Genomic DNA, 16,825 nt, shown 5'->3' with positions numbered 1-16,825 from the left:
TATATTTAAAAAAAAAATTTAACAAAGGGGCAGAGCCCCAGGAATAAGAATTTATTTCCGTAAAAAAGAAAAGTACCAATAGGTATAGATCCATAAATTTAAAAGCAATTATCATTAGTAGTAGTCCCTAAAAACATTTATTATAAAAAATAAAATAAAGGGTCAAAGGTGCGCCGGTCCACGGACGGATGTTTAAGACCTGGTAGCGAGGTAAACGGGACAAACGCCAAGCGATTGAGCGATTGAGCGATTGGGCGATTTGCGATTTGCGATTTGCGATTTGCGATTGCGAAGAAATCATCGAAGCATGAGCGGCGGCGGCAGAGCACAACCGATAACGAGAGGGAGCGTGACGACCACCATCACCCTTGAGAATCCCGACGCATCGGCATCGGCATCGGCATCGGCATCTTCATCATCGCAATCGGAAGCTTTGGTTTTGCGGCTGAATCGGAAGAAGAAGAAGCAAGTGACATGGAAGGAGGGGACGGTGGACAACGAGTTCATGCAAAAGAAGAGCTCCAAAAAGTGTTGCATCTTCCACAAGCAGAAGCCCTTCGACGAAGACGACAGCGATGATGAGGATCACCACCATCAGCATCACCCCTCACCTTCGGGCCATCAAAACAACGTCTGTTCTGATGAATCGTAGAATCATACTTTCTTTCTAGTTGTTCAATCCAGTGAAGAGTGATTGGTTTCACAAATCTGGATATGTGATTTCATAATTCTTTAGGAATTGGGAGGAGGAATTAGGATCTGTGATAAACAAACCCATGGGTGGTTGCTTGCTTGTTTTATTCTGATCTACATTCTGCAAAACAAAGCAGAGGTCGGTTGTGATATGTTAATGTTGATGAGTTGATTTGATAATGATTTGATGCTGCTGAATGCTGATTGCTGAATGTCAATTAAAACTTGAAAGTTGATTTCTTATAATGAACAATTGGCTGGTTCTGGTTATTTCACCGAAAGAAACGACCTAAAACCTTACATGCCTGTGCCACAAAGCAAGCTCGGATTGGGCTTCACATGAAATGAAACCTTACTTGAAGGAACCTGTAAATTACAATACAAGGCAATAGCCAACCATTGATGGATTAATTCAGTATCTACAGCCCACACAACATCAATCGCAAGGAACACATCTGTATTGTAATCAACAACCAACCCGTTACCATTGCTAATCCATACGCCTTTCATGGAAAAAAGCACTAGTGATTTTCACAAGTTAAAAGGTTAAGGGAAAAGGCATTAGTGTAAGTCAAGAGTGTTGTGCCAAAAAAAATTCAATCTCCATTGCCAATAAGCAAGCGATGATACAATTGTACTGTAATGCACAGCTTGACATTACTACCTTTATTAAGATAACATGACCGATCTTAACTTAAATTCCCAGTCCAAGTGGGATTGCTATTTTTTGATACAAAGTAACACATCACAAGAATAACGAAATAATAAATAATTTGGTCACATACCATCTCCATTACAGCTTTTCTCAAGCTGCTGCAGCTACTGCTTCAGACTTGAAATGCTATTTAGCATATTGCTGCATATCATTATCATCCAATAGTTGAAAAGAAATCTTTATTTACCGTATTCTCCTTCTATACTTCTCCCCCTCTGATTTTACTGCAGCTATATCATGTATAACTTTGGCGAATTTTGTAGCTGAGATATTTCAGCCCACTGGATCTAATGCAAGGAAACAAATCATCTATATCAAAGTGCAAATGAATTTCTCTAATCAAGGGCAGCTTTCCAGCGGCCAGTTATTGGCTTCGGTAAGCCATCAAAGATTGGTCTAGCCATCGTTGCAGTTGAGAGAGCTTGCAAGTCTTGTTTCAAGCTCCACCTTGACGTTGGCCAAACTGATGCTGTGTTATTACTCTCCTGGTCTTTTAAGCTTGATGTGCTTGATGATTTACGAACAACAGCCATTTCGTCAGTTATGATAGAATCGCCTAATCCCACTGGAATGGAGTTCAACCATCCTGACTCCGAATCAGATTGCAGTACTGCTCGGCTTGCTGATTTCTGCCTCATGGCTAAACCATTTCCTGTTGAAGAAGAGAAACCACTGCTCCCACCACTGTTTTCCCCTTTTAACAGCCTTTCTGGTGTACCAGTACCATTATCAACTTCAGCTTTCTGACGCCTTCGGACCGATTTCTCATCAGATTTCTCACCCTCCCCATTTCCAGGTTCTGCAAGGTGCGTGTAATCAGCCATTGCACCATTCTCAGCTAAAAGATCAATTGAAGAATGCCTAGACTTGTTAGGGTGACTTTCAGACAATGGTGACAGCACCTCATCATTAAAGCATTCTGAACTTCGACTTCTGTAGACTGCCATCTCCATGCCTTCAGCTGTATCCCCCAAATTTGGGGATCTTAGACCATAGTATTTTTGTAAAGTGCTCATTGCTGTAGTGACTTTCTCTTTGGGAGCTTTTGAACCGACAGAGCGGAATGGTTCTAGCAGAATAGCTCGACCAAGACATGGGGTGGATTTTTCAGTGTTGTTTTCGCTGCAGCAAGACATAGAAACTATAAGCTAACTGATGTTTATAAATACAGACTAAGATCGATTGATGCACTTGAACATCCAGCTACCAGAAACAGTGGGAATTTAGAATTGCAGATTACAAATTCTTAAGGCAGAAGCCGTAACCTCAGTTTTTTTTTTTCAGCAATAACAGATGTACATTAGATATGGATTACATATATAGAGGCAGGACCGGTGCAGAACTATAGCATGTTTAGGGTGATGCTTCGGTGGATGTATTATAGTTGCAATGGAAAAGGTAGCATGTGAAAATGTAAGTAATAGTAACATTTGATATTATCTTTTTGTTGTTCGTATTTCATGCTTATAGATTGTTTGGAATTGGAGTTAAGAAGAAAGCGGGTAGAACAGAAGAGGAGGCGGGATAAAATGAAAGACTATGGAAAGGAAAGAATTGAGAAGATGTTGATTACCGTAGAGAAAGAGGGGAAGATGGCGGATGTCTTCCTGGCAAAGGTATTTTCAAAGTCTTCAAAGCAAACATTTGAAGATCTGTAGCAAACCCATTCATCCTTTTAATGTCAGCCACCTGTTTGTTTCATTACAAATTTACAAAGCATCATCGGCATTTACTCTTTAGCAATAGCACGACACCATTACAGAAAAGTGAGAAACTTAGAACAAGACCAAGAAGAAGAGGGCATGAAGCTACAGCTGATGATAGCAATAATAGGAAGCAATAGACTAGAACTGAGCGGGAAATAATCAGAGCCAGGGAACGAACTAATTAAAGACAGGATTTGAAAACTGAGACAAATTAATTTAACGACGGGATTTGAGTAGAGCATATATAAATATAGCAGGGGGATTTCAGAGAAAAATTAGAAACCTCGACGCCGTATTTGATGGCAACGCCGGCAAGTGTGTCCATCTTGGAGACTTGGTGCTCTATGAAATTCTTGCCTCCTCCTCCTCCTCCTCCTCCATTATTGCCATTCTCCACCGACCTTGTATTCGAAGGAGACATTCTTCCCCGATCTCTTCCCTTTGTTGTATGTATATGTATATATTATAGCTTAATTAGCCGCTGCTGCTGCCCTCAAATCCAATCTTTGGTTTCTTTCTTGAGAAGAGTTTTAGAAAAGAAAGAGACACAAAAGCAGATCCATACATACAAAACTAAAATATTAAACTACAAAAAATGGAGTCTACATAAAAGTCAAATGCTTCTCCTGTCCGGGAGAAGCAGCATCAGCATTTCTATTAAAATTTGATTTTTTTTTTTTTTTTCTCAAACGCAGAAAGCAAACTAGCCAAGTCTCCCCAAAAGAAGAGAAGAGACGAGAGCTGTGAATTTGTGAATTTGGGAATTTGGGAATATAAAAAGATAGAAATGGTAAAGTATTATATTAATTTTGTATGTATTTCCCCTGACGCGGAATGATACAGTTGAGTTGAGGACTTGAAGGATGAGGAGAGAGGAGAGAGGAGAGAGGAGAGAGGAGGAGGAAGACAGCGGGCAAGAGAGAGATACCGACTACCGACACATCTCAGCTCAGCTCAGCAGCAGCACTCATTCATTTTTATGATATTTTATTCCATATATTAAAAAGAAGACTCTCCCTCAATACAGTCACGCAAACGAACGACTCTGCCTCTTTGCGGCCCCCACCTCCACCTCCACCTCATCTCGTATGTAAAATTGTAATGTATATTCCGTTTCCGTCCTTGTTTTCTTTATTTTTCTTTTATTTGTAGATTTATTTTATTTATTGCACTTATTTCATGATATGATATATCACGCAAGTTTTCAATTTTTGGGAACAAAATGACTTTAAATCATTTATGCATACATGTAGTGGAAGTAGATGGAATAATGCTATTTGAAATTTAATATTTATGGTATTACCATTTACTAAATCAAAATTTACTAGCACATAATATGGATGTCTATAATTAAGGGCTCGTTTGGTATCCTATTTAGATTTAATTTTATAAACTTAAAAACAGATATTTAGTCCAAAGTCATAAAAACCCATTTAGTAGATCCATTTTTAAAAATCCAAACAAACAAATAAAAAAACCTCAAAAACACCCTTATTATTAAAAACCAAAAAAAATGAGGTTTTACAAATTTTTTTATCTCTATTTGCACTCTCCTCTCTCTCTCTCTCTCTCTCTCTCTCTCTCTCTCTCTGTCATTTTTTTTCCTGGTAAACTCAAGTAGCACACATCCTTCAATCCTCTCTCTCCTCTTCTCTTTTTTTTGTTAATTTCAATTAGGGAATCTAAGGTTTCTAATTTTAATTCAATTTTTTTTTAGATCTTAAAAATAGTTTAAAGTTTGATACCAAACAAGTTTTAAAATTTTAAAATCAATATTTAAAAACTCATATTTTAAAAATTAAAACATTTTTTTGAATTATTTTTTTGAATATGATACTAAATAAACCCTAAATAATTATTATCGTCAGTGAAATTTGAAGCGATTTCTTCTAAGAAAGTCGACTATGAGCGTTATTAGAGTGAACACTGATTGGCTACTATATAATTTTAAATTATGTGTAAAATCGTCTGACTGATATGTACTGTGTACATATCATATCATACTAGTAAAATTGTCTCTAGCCGCCAGGTGTCCCAGCTCTTCGTTTTTCTAGTTTTCCGTCCTGCTTCCTGCAGCGCAATAATAAACTACCGAACTTTTCCTTCTTGCCTTTTTTTTATTTTGGCGAGGAATAATATATCCCACCACCAAAGTTTTATCTTTTACATAAGAGCAACTCCACCCATTTGCCCTTAGCCATGGCAAGGGGGGAGCTAGGGCAGCCACTATTCACGTGAATAGTAGTTGCCCTTGCAAATAGTATTTTGAGTTTCCACCCATTGCCATGGCTAAGGGCAATTACTATTCATTTTTTTATTTTTTCACAACTTTTTTTTACTTAAATAATTAATTTGGATAATATTTTCGGATAAGATTTTTGGGTTCCTACGTGTCAATACTATTCATATCGGATAAGATTTTATTTTATTAGTTGTATTGGTTGGTATTCATTTAAAAAAAAATTAGGATTTGGTGTTAAAAGTGAAGAGTATTGGTTGGTATTTATAGACACGGGCGGACCCATAATTTTTTTAGCGGAGGTGCAATATTGGCTAAGTATGAAAAATGGTTTTTCGGAATAATTATTTTCTCAAGATAATTTTTGGCGGCTTTTATTCCTTACACATCAAATAAGAAAACTTGATTTTATGGGATTTTAATATGAAGTATATATTGACTTAATGAGCCATCATTTTTAGCCTAAATCGTATTTTGCACTAAAACCGATTTTTCATATTTTGATTTGGTGGGAATTTGATTTTCTAGTATTTTTATTTGAATCCAAATGGGGGGTACTTCCTTATTTACATTGTAAACTTAAGTAAATGGAGTAATATAAAAATAAATTAAAGTAAAAGGACAAAGACATTTACTTAAATGTTGAAAATGGAAATAAGGTATAGAGGAAAATGTTGAGTAAAGAGTGAATAATAGTAGAAGTATAATGAAATGTATGAGGATTGGTGTTGAAAGTGAAGGGTATTGATAGGTATTTATAGAAAAAAAATATCAGAATTTTTTAGAATTTTTAAAAAACATTTACGATTTTTTTTCATATTTTTATTGCCCAAAAAAGCCTCAGCCGTTGGATTAATTTGGAGAAGCAGATCGGAAGGCTGGGGAGGCGACACGTGGCAGCGTACCTTGGACCTGGCGCGCTGACGTCAGCGTGACGCGAGGCTGACGTCAGCAACACGCGAGTTGGACCTCGGGCTGGTCTCGCCTTCGGGCTGGCCCGAGTTGGTGGGTCCCACACCACCCCCGGGCCTGGGCTGTACGCTGGAGCGACTTTTTTTTTTTTTCCTGCCCTCGCCTCGGGCTGGGCTCCCTCGCTGGAGCTGCTCTAAACGAAACGTATGGCAACAAATTGCAATCCTCTCCTCCTCTAATTCGAGTGGCCGAGGAGAAAAAAACAAGAATGCGGTGACCGTCAGTCAAATCCTCTTTGGCTCTGTTTCCCTTTTCTTGTTTTTTGTCGAATGGCTCATTGTTTCCTTTGGTAATGCTTTTTTAAGGAAGGAGAGGGAGAGGGTGCAAGGAACAAGGAAACCTAGATAAAAGATGGAAAAGAAAAGGCCCCAGCGAGCAGAGCAGTATTTATTTATTTATGCGTATTATTATGTTTATGCATAATGCATCATCACCACCACAAGAAGGATGTTTGCAGCAAGCAATGCCTCTTTTTAAAAGGGTCGGCATGTGCATGTCATGTCCGCAAAATGGAGAATGAAAAGAAAGAAAATAGATACAGCACTTGACGACACCTCTCAACTCAAATAAGCCCCCTTGTAGTAGAAGAAGAAACAAGACCATGTATTACAGACGACATCCAAAAATTACCATGGTACCCAAATGGAAATTTTTTACAGGACACAACACAACGCTGATAATGCACATCAAATTCGCACAAAATGATGATGAACCTATAAAAGAATTCGCAACAACAACATTAACAATAGCATTTTACCTATGATTATCAGGGCAAAATATTTAAAAAGCAACTGTCACTAACTGTTAATGTATAAGATCTTTCTTTGTTCAACAATGGTTGCAGATCCATGCTGCTCATTGCACCTACCAAAAAGACAGAATATTACCTTTTAATTGAAATCTTCATAAAACTATAACATGAGAGAGAGAGAGAGAGAGAGAGAGAGGTAAAAAGCCAGGCAAAACTGCACTCAACACATATCAAGCCAGAAGGAAAAAAAACACACACAAAATGTCTTACAACTTAGAGTAACTAAATCACCTACTGCATGTAAAACACTTATACATGATAAATTAAACGAATTATATGCATAAATTGCTGCAAATATAGTAAAATATTCAGTCGAAATGATCCAACCAGGGCTCCATATTGATTCCTCAAGTTTTAATAAAGTAGAACAAAAGAACTTTGTTATGTATGGCTTGCGCTAAAAAACCTTAAGTCATTCAGACATACTCATAGTACACAAGACCGCACACACAAACAAGACGGTTAAAAAGCGAAAGAGAACCAAAATATGCTTTCTATGCTGGACTCACATAATGCAGTCATTAATGATCCTTGATTCGGATGAAACAAAAAACAAACATTCCGTGGTCCAACTCTTTAAAATGGAACACCTTACAAAATCTCATCAGCACACAAGTTCAGCTGATTTTGACAGCAACAAGTATGCTCCTATCAAGAATCTGATGCATCAAATGATTCCAATAGTCAATGTATCTAATTATCATAAGTCATAACTATACGTCCAACCTCATCCCTCTCGACTTTTTGAGATTTAGCTTCAAACTGGACTTCCAATAAAAGCAAAAACTAGGAACAACCTCTACCACATAACCCTGACACCCAACTTGATTTTGTCATAGAAATCAGGAACGATAAGCCACATATTCTCAATTCTGAAGGGACTATGATAACTGCTGATCCCCTAGTCAAACATTATCAGGATGTGATTTACGACTGCCCTGGGCAGGGGACACCTGAGCAACACAACAAAAGAACATCCCAGTCACTAGATACGGGGCACGATCAATCCTACAAAGATTAAGGATTATTCGAAGAGTTTAGACCACATAAACCTCCTGTAGCAGAGGATGATCAATAATGCCTTGGGACATAATAAAACCTAGTCTGTCATGGAACTAGTAATCTATGCACCTTGTAGATCTCTCTCCTAAAAATAAGTATCTTACTGTCTAGGATATCATACAATATCCTACAAATGTCATGAAAGTCACCTCCTACAACTGTCTCATAAGATACGGATGATTCATACCCACATTGCAAGATGGCAGATATGATACATATCGAGAATATCAATAATTCCGTGTAACAGTCGGTGCAGTGGCATTTCTGTGTGTTACCACTGATAGACTATGGTATGATTTCTAGAATTCTTCTGTATGCATTATTTAATTGACGTTTACTAGTTCAAAGAGGGCTAATATATTATTGTGGGTGTTTGTTGGGAGTTTAACATGAAAGGAGCTCTACTGTACTTCTTTGTCTTTTTACTACACAGTACATACAACTTTTATCTCATGGTAATTCAGAAACAATTTTTAGGTACATGTATTTTATGTCATATCATTGGTTGGTTGCATGTTGTTGCAATAACTTCCTGCTTTTGGAACAAATATGCCCCCACTCCGTATAATAGCTTTTCCTTTCACCAAACCTTTAAAGACCATCATATGTCATTCTTCCCCCATTAATCAGCTACATTTAACTTTTTTTGAAGGAACATCTACAGATAACTCAAGCAAAACAATGTCACTAAGGTAAAATAGAGTTGCAAATTTGCCACATGAAAGGCCTAACTCTTAAGTAGTCAACATAAAAATTCAAGTACAGATACAAGTATATTTGTCAATATTAGTCAAGCATTTCACATGAAGCGCAATTTAAGAAAAATTCCCAGTATGTATCAGTTAAACTACTGATGCAAGCATGAAAAGAGTAAATGATGATCCTCTTTGAATGACATACAACAGAAACACAATGGAAGACAAAAATGAATGTGTATGGTAACAAGTGCAATACCAATTGTGTTTAATCGAGATCTTCATGCCTAGGCTCCTCCGATCCAGAGTTATGACCTCCCCTATTCCCCGAGTTCGACTCATCATTGTTTCCACTCCCACTATTACTAGTCTCAGCAGAACCACCAAATACCCTGAAAAGGCGTGGCAAGGAGATGGTAAATCTCCGCTCCACCGTTCGGGGAGTTGGACTCTGATTGTCTAGAGATGGCGCACCAATCCCAATCCCAATCCCACTCCCACTTCCACCACCACCAACTCCGGCAAAAATATTGACCCCGCCAGCCGCCGCAGATTGATTAGCTCGATTGGCATTGGCGGAGGCCCCGCTAAGCCTCTGCTCGTAATCAGTATCATCGGTGGGCAACTCGTAGCGACAAACAGGACATGAGTTGTGCAATTCCAGCCAAGGCAGAATGCAATCCGAATGGTATATGTGCTTACAGGGCATCTGCTTGGCCTCCTCGCCGAGCTCGAACAAGTCCTTACACACAGCGCACTGGGACGAATCGGAATCCAACAACTCCTTTGAGATTTTCACAACCGGCAAGCCCTCCACCGCGGATTTCGAAGCGGGCGGCGTGCCGTACCGGTTTGGGTCGTTCTCCGCGAGCTGCTGGATTAATTGCTCGAGGCCCGGGCCGAAGAAGTAGTCGCCGAGATTAAGATTGGGGGGGACGCGAAAACCTGCAGGGTCCCCCCCGGCGCCGGGGTTGTTATCGATCACGAACTGGACATTGGCACCATTTGCTCTTAGGGTTTGCAAATAGTTTTGAAGGAACACAAAGGGGTTGAAGGCGTCGGGGTCCTGAAACGGCGAGGAGCGTGCGGGTGCGCCGCCGAAGAGGGCAGAGAGATCGTCGGAGAAATTTCCAGGGCCGGGGGCGGAGAAGAGGAGGGGAAAGCCGCTGGAGGCGAAGGGAGGAGCGTCGGAGGAGGGGACGGAGAAGAAGGGATTGGGGGGGAAAGGGTTAGGGTTAGAGGCTTCCATCTCTTCGACGAAACCACCGCTGCAAATAGGGCAAACGAGATCGGAGGTAGGTGGAGGGTTGAGGGAAACCGTACGATCGCACTGGTGGCAAAAGTAAAGCTGAGGAGGAGCGATCGGGCCACCAACACTGCCGGAGTTGCCGCCCGAGGACGACATGTCGCTTTGATTGAGAAAGAAAGAGAGTTTCGACAGAGAGGATAAGCGAGCGGTTTATACGGAGGACGAAACGAGGAAGACCTGAAACTGAAGGAGGGAGGGAGGGATTTTAGAGAGAGAGAGAGAGAGATTGTGGAAAGTTGAAATAAATAATAAATGGATGAATGGTGAGTGTTTAGGCGTTGTTCGCGAGTGCACGCCGATATACGAGTATACGACGGATGAGGGTGACTAGGAGCGGACTCACAGTCCTAATATGACACAAATTTATTCACGTCCTATATGGTTTTTAAGTTACAAATTCTTTTTTCCCACTTTTCCCTATCTATCCACAAACAACGGCAATTTTCCTTTTTCTTTTTTCTTCTTTCTTTTTGAATATTGCATGTAATTTATTTCTTTTTAGTTTTAGAGTACTTTTACCCATTTGTCATGTTAAAGGGCAACGGCAAGTAAAGACGGTTACTGTCCACATGAATAGTATATACCTTTGCAATGTTTTTGTTGCTTTTCCACTCATTGCCATGGTAACTCAAGGATAATTACTATTTACATGGGATTAATTTTATTTATATGTATGAAATTAATAATTAAAAAATTGCTAGGTACGTATTAAAAAATATTATGTATTTTTTGATAACTTTTTTAAATTATTTTTTCACTAAGGTCACAATCCTCATGCAACAACTCGAATTGTTTTTGTCTTGGGGCCTGTCCAGTCTTAGTGGAGCCCCCATTTTCCGGGACTAGATTTCATTGTTGGAATGGATTTTGGGAACCTAAGGGGCCTTTTGCCCAGGCTAGCACTACCACCGGAAGTGCTCTTACATGCCCACTCTTATGTTCTGATGCTTGATTAATGAATTATCATTTGTTCTAAAAAAAGAGGGCATGATCATGTTTGGGCTAGTTTCATCTATAATTATGATAAAACTAATTAATTATTAAGGGTTTAGGGGATTTAAGCCTAAGCTCAACCCTTTTTTTTTTTTTTTCTATAGTGATTTAGCTTAATGACAATATAAAGCTATAATTACTTTTATTGTTTCATTTTTTAGAACTTGTATTTACACACTTTTCAAATTTAATAGTCATGCAAAATGAAACACAACAATTCTACACTTGAAAATTGAAACAAACACATCAAAATTTTCTTACGTATAATCTTATGGAGCCAAAATCATCAACCTGACAATCTGGATAATTTTTGGAACACATATAAAGCGAACATTGCATCCATCATTATAATTTCTAAATCTCTCATTACTTTAAAGGTTGATATATCAATGTCTATAATGAAACATAATAGTATAGCTAAAATAAATTTAAAATTTTTTAAAAAGCCTCTCGTAAGTGTGGAAAGGCTAGTGGTAATAACCAATAAGAAAATGTCTAGTGCAAAAAATTAATAAAATTAGCATAAGTGGTTTGATTTGGCATAGATGAATTTCATATAGGCTAAATCAAATAAAACCAAACTCATCACGATCAATTCAGTTCAGTGTAAAATTATACTTATTTGGTGTTGAAACCGAACCAAACTTGTCATATTGGAGTCGATTTGAACAGTTTGGTTGGTTTGATGCCCACTCATAATTATGAAACTCTACCAAAGTTTTCACAAAAATCCTGAAATAGATTTCAGTTAACATCTCTCAAGAACAAAAAAATATGTTGGAACTGCAATCTTCCTTTAATTGGATACTCAAAATTATAATGAGGAAATCCTTAATGGCCGTGGATGAATTCCATATAGTGTTGAACGTATGGAGGGTCTACTTTTTATAGTTTTTACTATTTCTTTGCCTTACTGGGCTTGAAAACTGATGAATATGGGGACCGATTAAGTTGCAAGGAAAGGCTCAAAGAGGCTCTGATCCGTGAAGACGAGTGCTTGAGTTTGAATAAGGAATGAAATCAAATTTTGCCAGAATCGCGATCACAGATCATATGACTACGTGGCTTACCGCCAAGAAAGAAATCAAATACAAAGAAAGAAGAGTCTTTAAAGACAATATAGTTCATTACTCGATCTCACAGTAGTCACTCCATTTCATTTCAAGCAAATCTTTTGAGGGCTAGAGTTGGTTCATTACTCGATCTCACAGTAGATTGAGAAAAAAGTTGGTCCCCCGTCACTCCATTGCATTTCAAGCAAATCTTTTGAGGGCTAGAGTTGGTCAGTGGCCTTTTTCAATTTCAATCCAACTGGATCCAGGCAATTTCTTTACATCCCTAGACTCCATTAGTTTCCTCAGCATCCCAGCACTGTCCCAGTTGCTCAAACCAGCAAACATGTTTGACAGTAATACATACGTTGATGGGTCTGTTCTGTTTATATCTAATGCATGCTCTGCTGCACGCTTTCCAGTTTCTGTATCGCCATGAACCTGACAAGCACCAAGCAAAGTTTGCCAAACCAGAACACCTGGTTTAAAGGGCATGTTCAAGATTAATCGCTCAGCTTCCTTTATAAGTCCAGCTCGGCCTAGAAGATTCACCATGCATGCATAATGGTCTTCTCCGGGGGCGATTCCATGGTTATGAGTCATGGAGGCAAAATACTTCCATCCTTCATGAATAAACCCTCCTTGGCTACATGCATAAAGCAGGCATATGAAGGTGATGTAATTTGGCTCAACACCTTCCTCCAGCCTCATCTTATCAAAAATGTCAAGAGCTTCTCTAGCTTGCCCATTTTGTGCGCACCCCATGATCATTGTGGTCCATGACACCACAGAACGATCCTTCATTGACTGAAAAACACACCATGCACCCTCCATGCATCCACATTTTGCATACATGTCTAGCAGAGCGTTATCCACACACACATCAACATCAGTACTAGTTTCGAGTTTAATTCTCAAGCCATGGAATTTCTTCCCGTCATCCAAGGAAGCCAAATTGGCACAGGCATTCAGGGCAGTTGCAAGCGTGAACTTGTTTGGCTTTATACCCACTTTCTTCATTTGAGCAATAACCTCAAGCGTTTTGCTTGGTTCCCCACATTGTAGGCACCCGGCAGCCATTTGGGTCCATGAACACACATCTTTTGAAGGCATCTCATCAAAGGCTTTGAAGCCATCCACTAACTTGTGATTTTTAATGTACATATCAGCCAAAGAGTTCCCCACACACATCTCAGCCCCATGACCACACCTGACAAGCTGTGCATGAACCTGGACACCCATTTTAATATCAGTGAGAGCAGCCAACCCAGTGAGAACACTCGAAAATGTGTAGCCGTCGGGTTTCACTCCCTCGCGATTCATACGACACCAGAAGTTTGGTATTTCCAAATAAGAACACTGCAAGTAGCCAGCCATGATAGCATTCCAAGACACAATATCTTTATTGGGGCAATTCTCAAACACTTCCAAAGCCTCTGTTAATTCCCCCTGTCTTACTAAAACAGTCAAGAATGCATTCATCAGGAAAGCATTCCACTGGAATCCTAGGCGAACTATGAATGCGTAAACTTGGTAAGCTTGAGTCAGATTGCCATACAAGGAACATGCGTGGAGCGCGCTAACCAAGGTAAACTCATTGGGCTTGGTCGTGCCATCCTGGTGCATACGACCAAACAAAGATAGGGCTTCTTTAGGACAGCCATGTTGGACAAAGCCAGTAATAACCGCAGACCACGACACAACATTCTTGTGAGGCATTTCATCAAACAGTTGGAGACCATTGCTAAGATCGCCGCATTTAGCATACATGTTGAGTAAATGATTTTGAAGAAAAGGCGAAAAGGGCAGAGAGCCCTTGACGAGTTTTGCATGAATTGCTTTGCCATGGGGTAAGTTAGAGGTTTGGCCACATGTACGCAACAATTGGGAGTAAGTCTCTTCCTCTGTGGGCAAGATGTGAGTGGATTTTGATGCCGCAAGCGTAAATGTGTCTCCAAAAAGAGCACGACTACCTGGGCGCGGGCGGAGCATCTACCTACTTAATTTAAATTTTTTGTCTAACGTGATGATTTACAGACATGGTCTATCATTTCTACTGCTTCTAGCCCTAGTCCAACCTTTGACACCGGATTTTAGCAACAAAAGAAAACTTGTTACTTTGTTACATAAAAATATTATAAGATTAATATTTATTGTCTAAATTTATAGGGGGCGTTTGAACTCGGTTGCAATGAAGCGGTCACATTGGCTTGATCAATAATCGTACAACTCATAATCCACTTCACATCCAACACAAGGGTATTTTTACATTTTTTTAAAGTAGAGTACAAGTTATAGTCTAAATTAGAGAGGATGATGATTTCTCACACACACACAACTATGATGCCATAGCAGTGGGAATTCCCTTTTCCATTAGGATAGACGAGTATTTTTACTTTTAATTGTTCTTTATAGCTACATAACATTTCCGACACGCAACTACATGTGCATGTTGCCAAAAGATGAAGGTAAAAATGTATTGCATATGAAAGAAGACAGTAAGTAGCAGTACCCTTGCAAGCGAGGAGATGAACATGGACTCTGAAGAAAGAGTTCCCTTCCCTGAATAATATTCTTGAAATGAAGAAGCAATCCAGAAACCTTAGGAAATAAAAAAAGAATGATTCTCTTTCTCCCTTAAAAGGACAACCATAAGAAACCTCTAATATCAGCTAGCTATATGGTTAGCTTGGTGCCTTTGTATTCATTCATTCCCTAAAAAAAGATAGGGAGTATAAATAGAGACATAGAGACATGCCTTAGAATAGATCTTCCTTAGTATCAAGAATTAATATTTCTCTATCTAGACATCAATTCTTGTGTTTTAAAGTCCAGATATTACCATGGAAAACAACGCCGGAGCTGAACCCCAACGTATTTATGAAGACTTTGAACCCTACTGCAAATGGAATAAGCCCGACACGGTTGAGATCCATCTTCCAGCTGGTATGTATTTGTAATTTGTACTAGCTAGTAAATTAGATTTTGTATTGGGTTTATATATAATGAATTAATGTAGTGATAATGGATGATGATGTGTGTGTGTGTCTGTCATATCAGGTTTCAGAAAGGAACACCTCAAGGTCCAAACCAATAATGTGGGGATTCTTACAATCCATGGAGAACGTCCCCTGAATCTCATGAACACATGGAGCCGCTTCCACAAAGAAATCAAACTTGCAGACAAGAATTGCGATCCAAATGAAGTTCGTGCCAAGCTTGCGGGAGGAGTTCTTACAGTTACGATGCCTCAGAAAGTTTCCAACGTCCACATTTCCAATCCTCCTCCCAAGAACACTACTCCTAGTACTCAAAAGGAAAAACAAGTGGTACCAGCCGATCATCTTCAACAAGACAAAACCACAATTAAAGACCAAATAAGTGATTACAATAATAATAATAACAATGGATGTAAAGGCCAAAGGACTTCTTCTTGTGGTACCAGTACTGCTTTACTTTCAAGATCCAAATTAGTGGGAAAAGATGTTGCGCTCAAGCTTGGGGTGGCGGTGGCGGTGGCGGTGGTGGTGGTCGCTTTTGGTTTCGGGGCATATGTTGTCAAATATTACAAACACGGACACCCATATTCCTATTCCTATTAGTAATTTGTTTCCAAAACTAGATTCAAACTCATGATCATCATGTAACACTTACACTTATGTATATTATATATGTCATTTAATTACGGTACCTAGCTCCGTCCAGCTTTTAATTAACTAATAAACATGCCCCTTTGAATTTGAAATTACGGGTGTATGATTCGTATATATGAATATATTGACTTGTACATGCTGTAATGTTAGAGATAAATAATTATATCATTCAATAAGTGTCAACAATTGCGGGGATAGCTCAGTTGGGAGAGCGTCAGACTGAAGATCTGAAGGTCGCGTGTTCGATCCACGCTCACCGCATACTTTTGTTTTTTCCCTTCCATTTTTTATTCTTTGTTTTTATTTTCTTCCATATTTTATATATCTCTAAAAGAATTATTAAGTGAATGCACAGTGTGTGAGTATTGTGTTTGTGCTGCAGCTGGAGTGAGGGAGTATAGGGAAGAAAGGAAGAAAGGAAAAAAGAAAAAGAAAAATGGGTTCAAGAGGAGGAGCGAAGGTTTTGCAGCTGTCTCGAGCGAGCAGAATGAGGACGAAATTGCAGACGGCGTTGGAAGCGAGCGTTTTGGAGATAGAAGACGTGTCGCATCAGCACGCAGGCCACGCCGCCATGAGGGCCAACGCTAACAACAAGGATGGCGAAACGCACTTCAACCTCAAGGTCGTGTCCCCAAAATTCGAGGGGCAGAGCCTGGTGAAACGACACCGCATGGTGTACGACGCCTTAGCCGACGAGCTCCAGTCTGGTCTCCATGCGCTGTCTATTGTGGCCAAGACTCCCCAAGAGATTGGCCCCAAATAAGCCATTCCAATTTCCACCTGCTATTTCCTTCCTTGTCACTTTTTATGAGGGTTTCTCGTTCTATCTTTTATGAATCGATTTATCAGATGATGTATGCATTTTTACTGAGTCCAACTTTGAAATTGAAATACCAATCTCTTTCAGAAATATGCGTTATAATTT

General features: G+C 39.3%; 5 protein-coding genes and 1 non-coding gene across 8 annotated transcripts; 3 read left to right on the top strand and 3 right to left on the bottom strand.

Moving 5' to 3' along the window:
• LOC18776199 lies at positions 1,274-4,101 on the bottom strand. Its single transcript, XM_007209221.2, has 3 exons — positions 3,398-4,101; positions 2,982-3,097; positions 1,274-2,530 (listed from the first exon to the last, which is right to left on the bottom strand). Exons 1-3 carry the CDS (start codon positions 3,533-3,535, stop codon positions 1,744-1,746), a joined length of 1,041 nt encoding a protein of 346 aa, XP_007209283.1. The 5' UTR covers positions 3,536-4,101; the 3' UTR covers positions 1,274-1,743.
• LOC18776998 (E3 ubiquitin-protein ligase RING1-like) lies at positions 6,883-10,760 on the bottom strand. Of its 3 annotated transcripts, XR_002271685.1 has the most exons (3): positions 9,153-10,755; positions 7,128-7,189; positions 6,883-7,038 (listed from the first exon to the last, which is right to left on the bottom strand). XR_002271685.1 is itself a non-coding variant. In XM_020563900.1 (2 exons), the coding sequence occupies exon 1, from the start codon at positions 10,296-10,298 to the stop codon at positions 9,162-9,164; it is 1,137 nt and encodes a 378-aa protein (XP_020419489.1). In that variant the 5' UTR covers positions 10,299-10,754; the 3' UTR covers positions 6,883-7,189; positions 9,153-9,161. The 3 variants fall into 3 exon arrangements, 2 of the variants coding, with proteins under 2 accessions (XP_020419489.1, XP_020419490.1); XM_020563900.1 differs by having other exon boundaries at positions 6,883-7,189; positions 9,153-10,754; XM_020563901.1 differs by lacking the exons at positions 6,883-7,038; positions 7,128-7,189 and adding an exon at positions 7,599-8,089 and having other exon boundaries at positions 9,153-10,760.
• LOC18777554 (pentatricopeptide repeat-containing protein At2g13600) lies at positions 12,285-14,355 on the bottom strand. Its single transcript, XM_007210113.2, has one exon. The coding sequence runs from the start codon at positions 14,237-14,239 to the stop codon at positions 12,479-12,481; it is 1,761 nt and encodes a 586-aa protein (XP_007210175.2). The 5' UTR covers positions 14,240-14,355; the 3' UTR covers positions 12,285-12,478.
• LOC18775855 lies at positions 14,957-16,012 on the top strand. The gene is made up of 2 exons (XM_007210683.2): positions 14,957-15,193; positions 15,308-16,012. The coding sequence occupies exons 1-2, from the start codon at positions 15,091-15,093 to the stop codon at positions 15,847-15,849; spliced, it is 645 nt and encodes a 214-aa protein (XP_007210745.1). The 5' UTR covers positions 14,957-15,090; the 3' UTR covers positions 15,850-16,012.
• TRNAF-GAA lies at positions 16,089-16,161 on the top strand. Its single transcript has one exon. It is a non-coding gene; the product is annotated as a tRNA-Phe (tRNA).
• On the top strand, positions 16,337-16,663 carry LOC18776379 (sufE-like protein 1, chloroplastic/mitochondrial). Its single transcript, XM_020564814.1, has one exon. It carries the CDS (start codon positions 16,337-16,339, stop codon positions 16,661-16,663), a length of 327 nt encoding a protein of 108 aa, XP_020420403.1.

The sequence above is a fragment of the Prunus persica genome, chromosome G5, assembly GCF_000346465.2.
Source record: "Prunus persica cultivar Lovell chromosome G5, Prunus_persica_NCBIv2, whole genome shotgun sequence".
Taxonomy (NCBI): Eukaryota; Viridiplantae; Streptophyta; class Magnoliopsida; order Rosales; family Rosaceae; genus Prunus; species Prunus persica.
The sequence above is the reverse complement of the archived record's forward strand: the minus strand, read 5'-3'. Positions and strand labels throughout refer to the sequence as shown.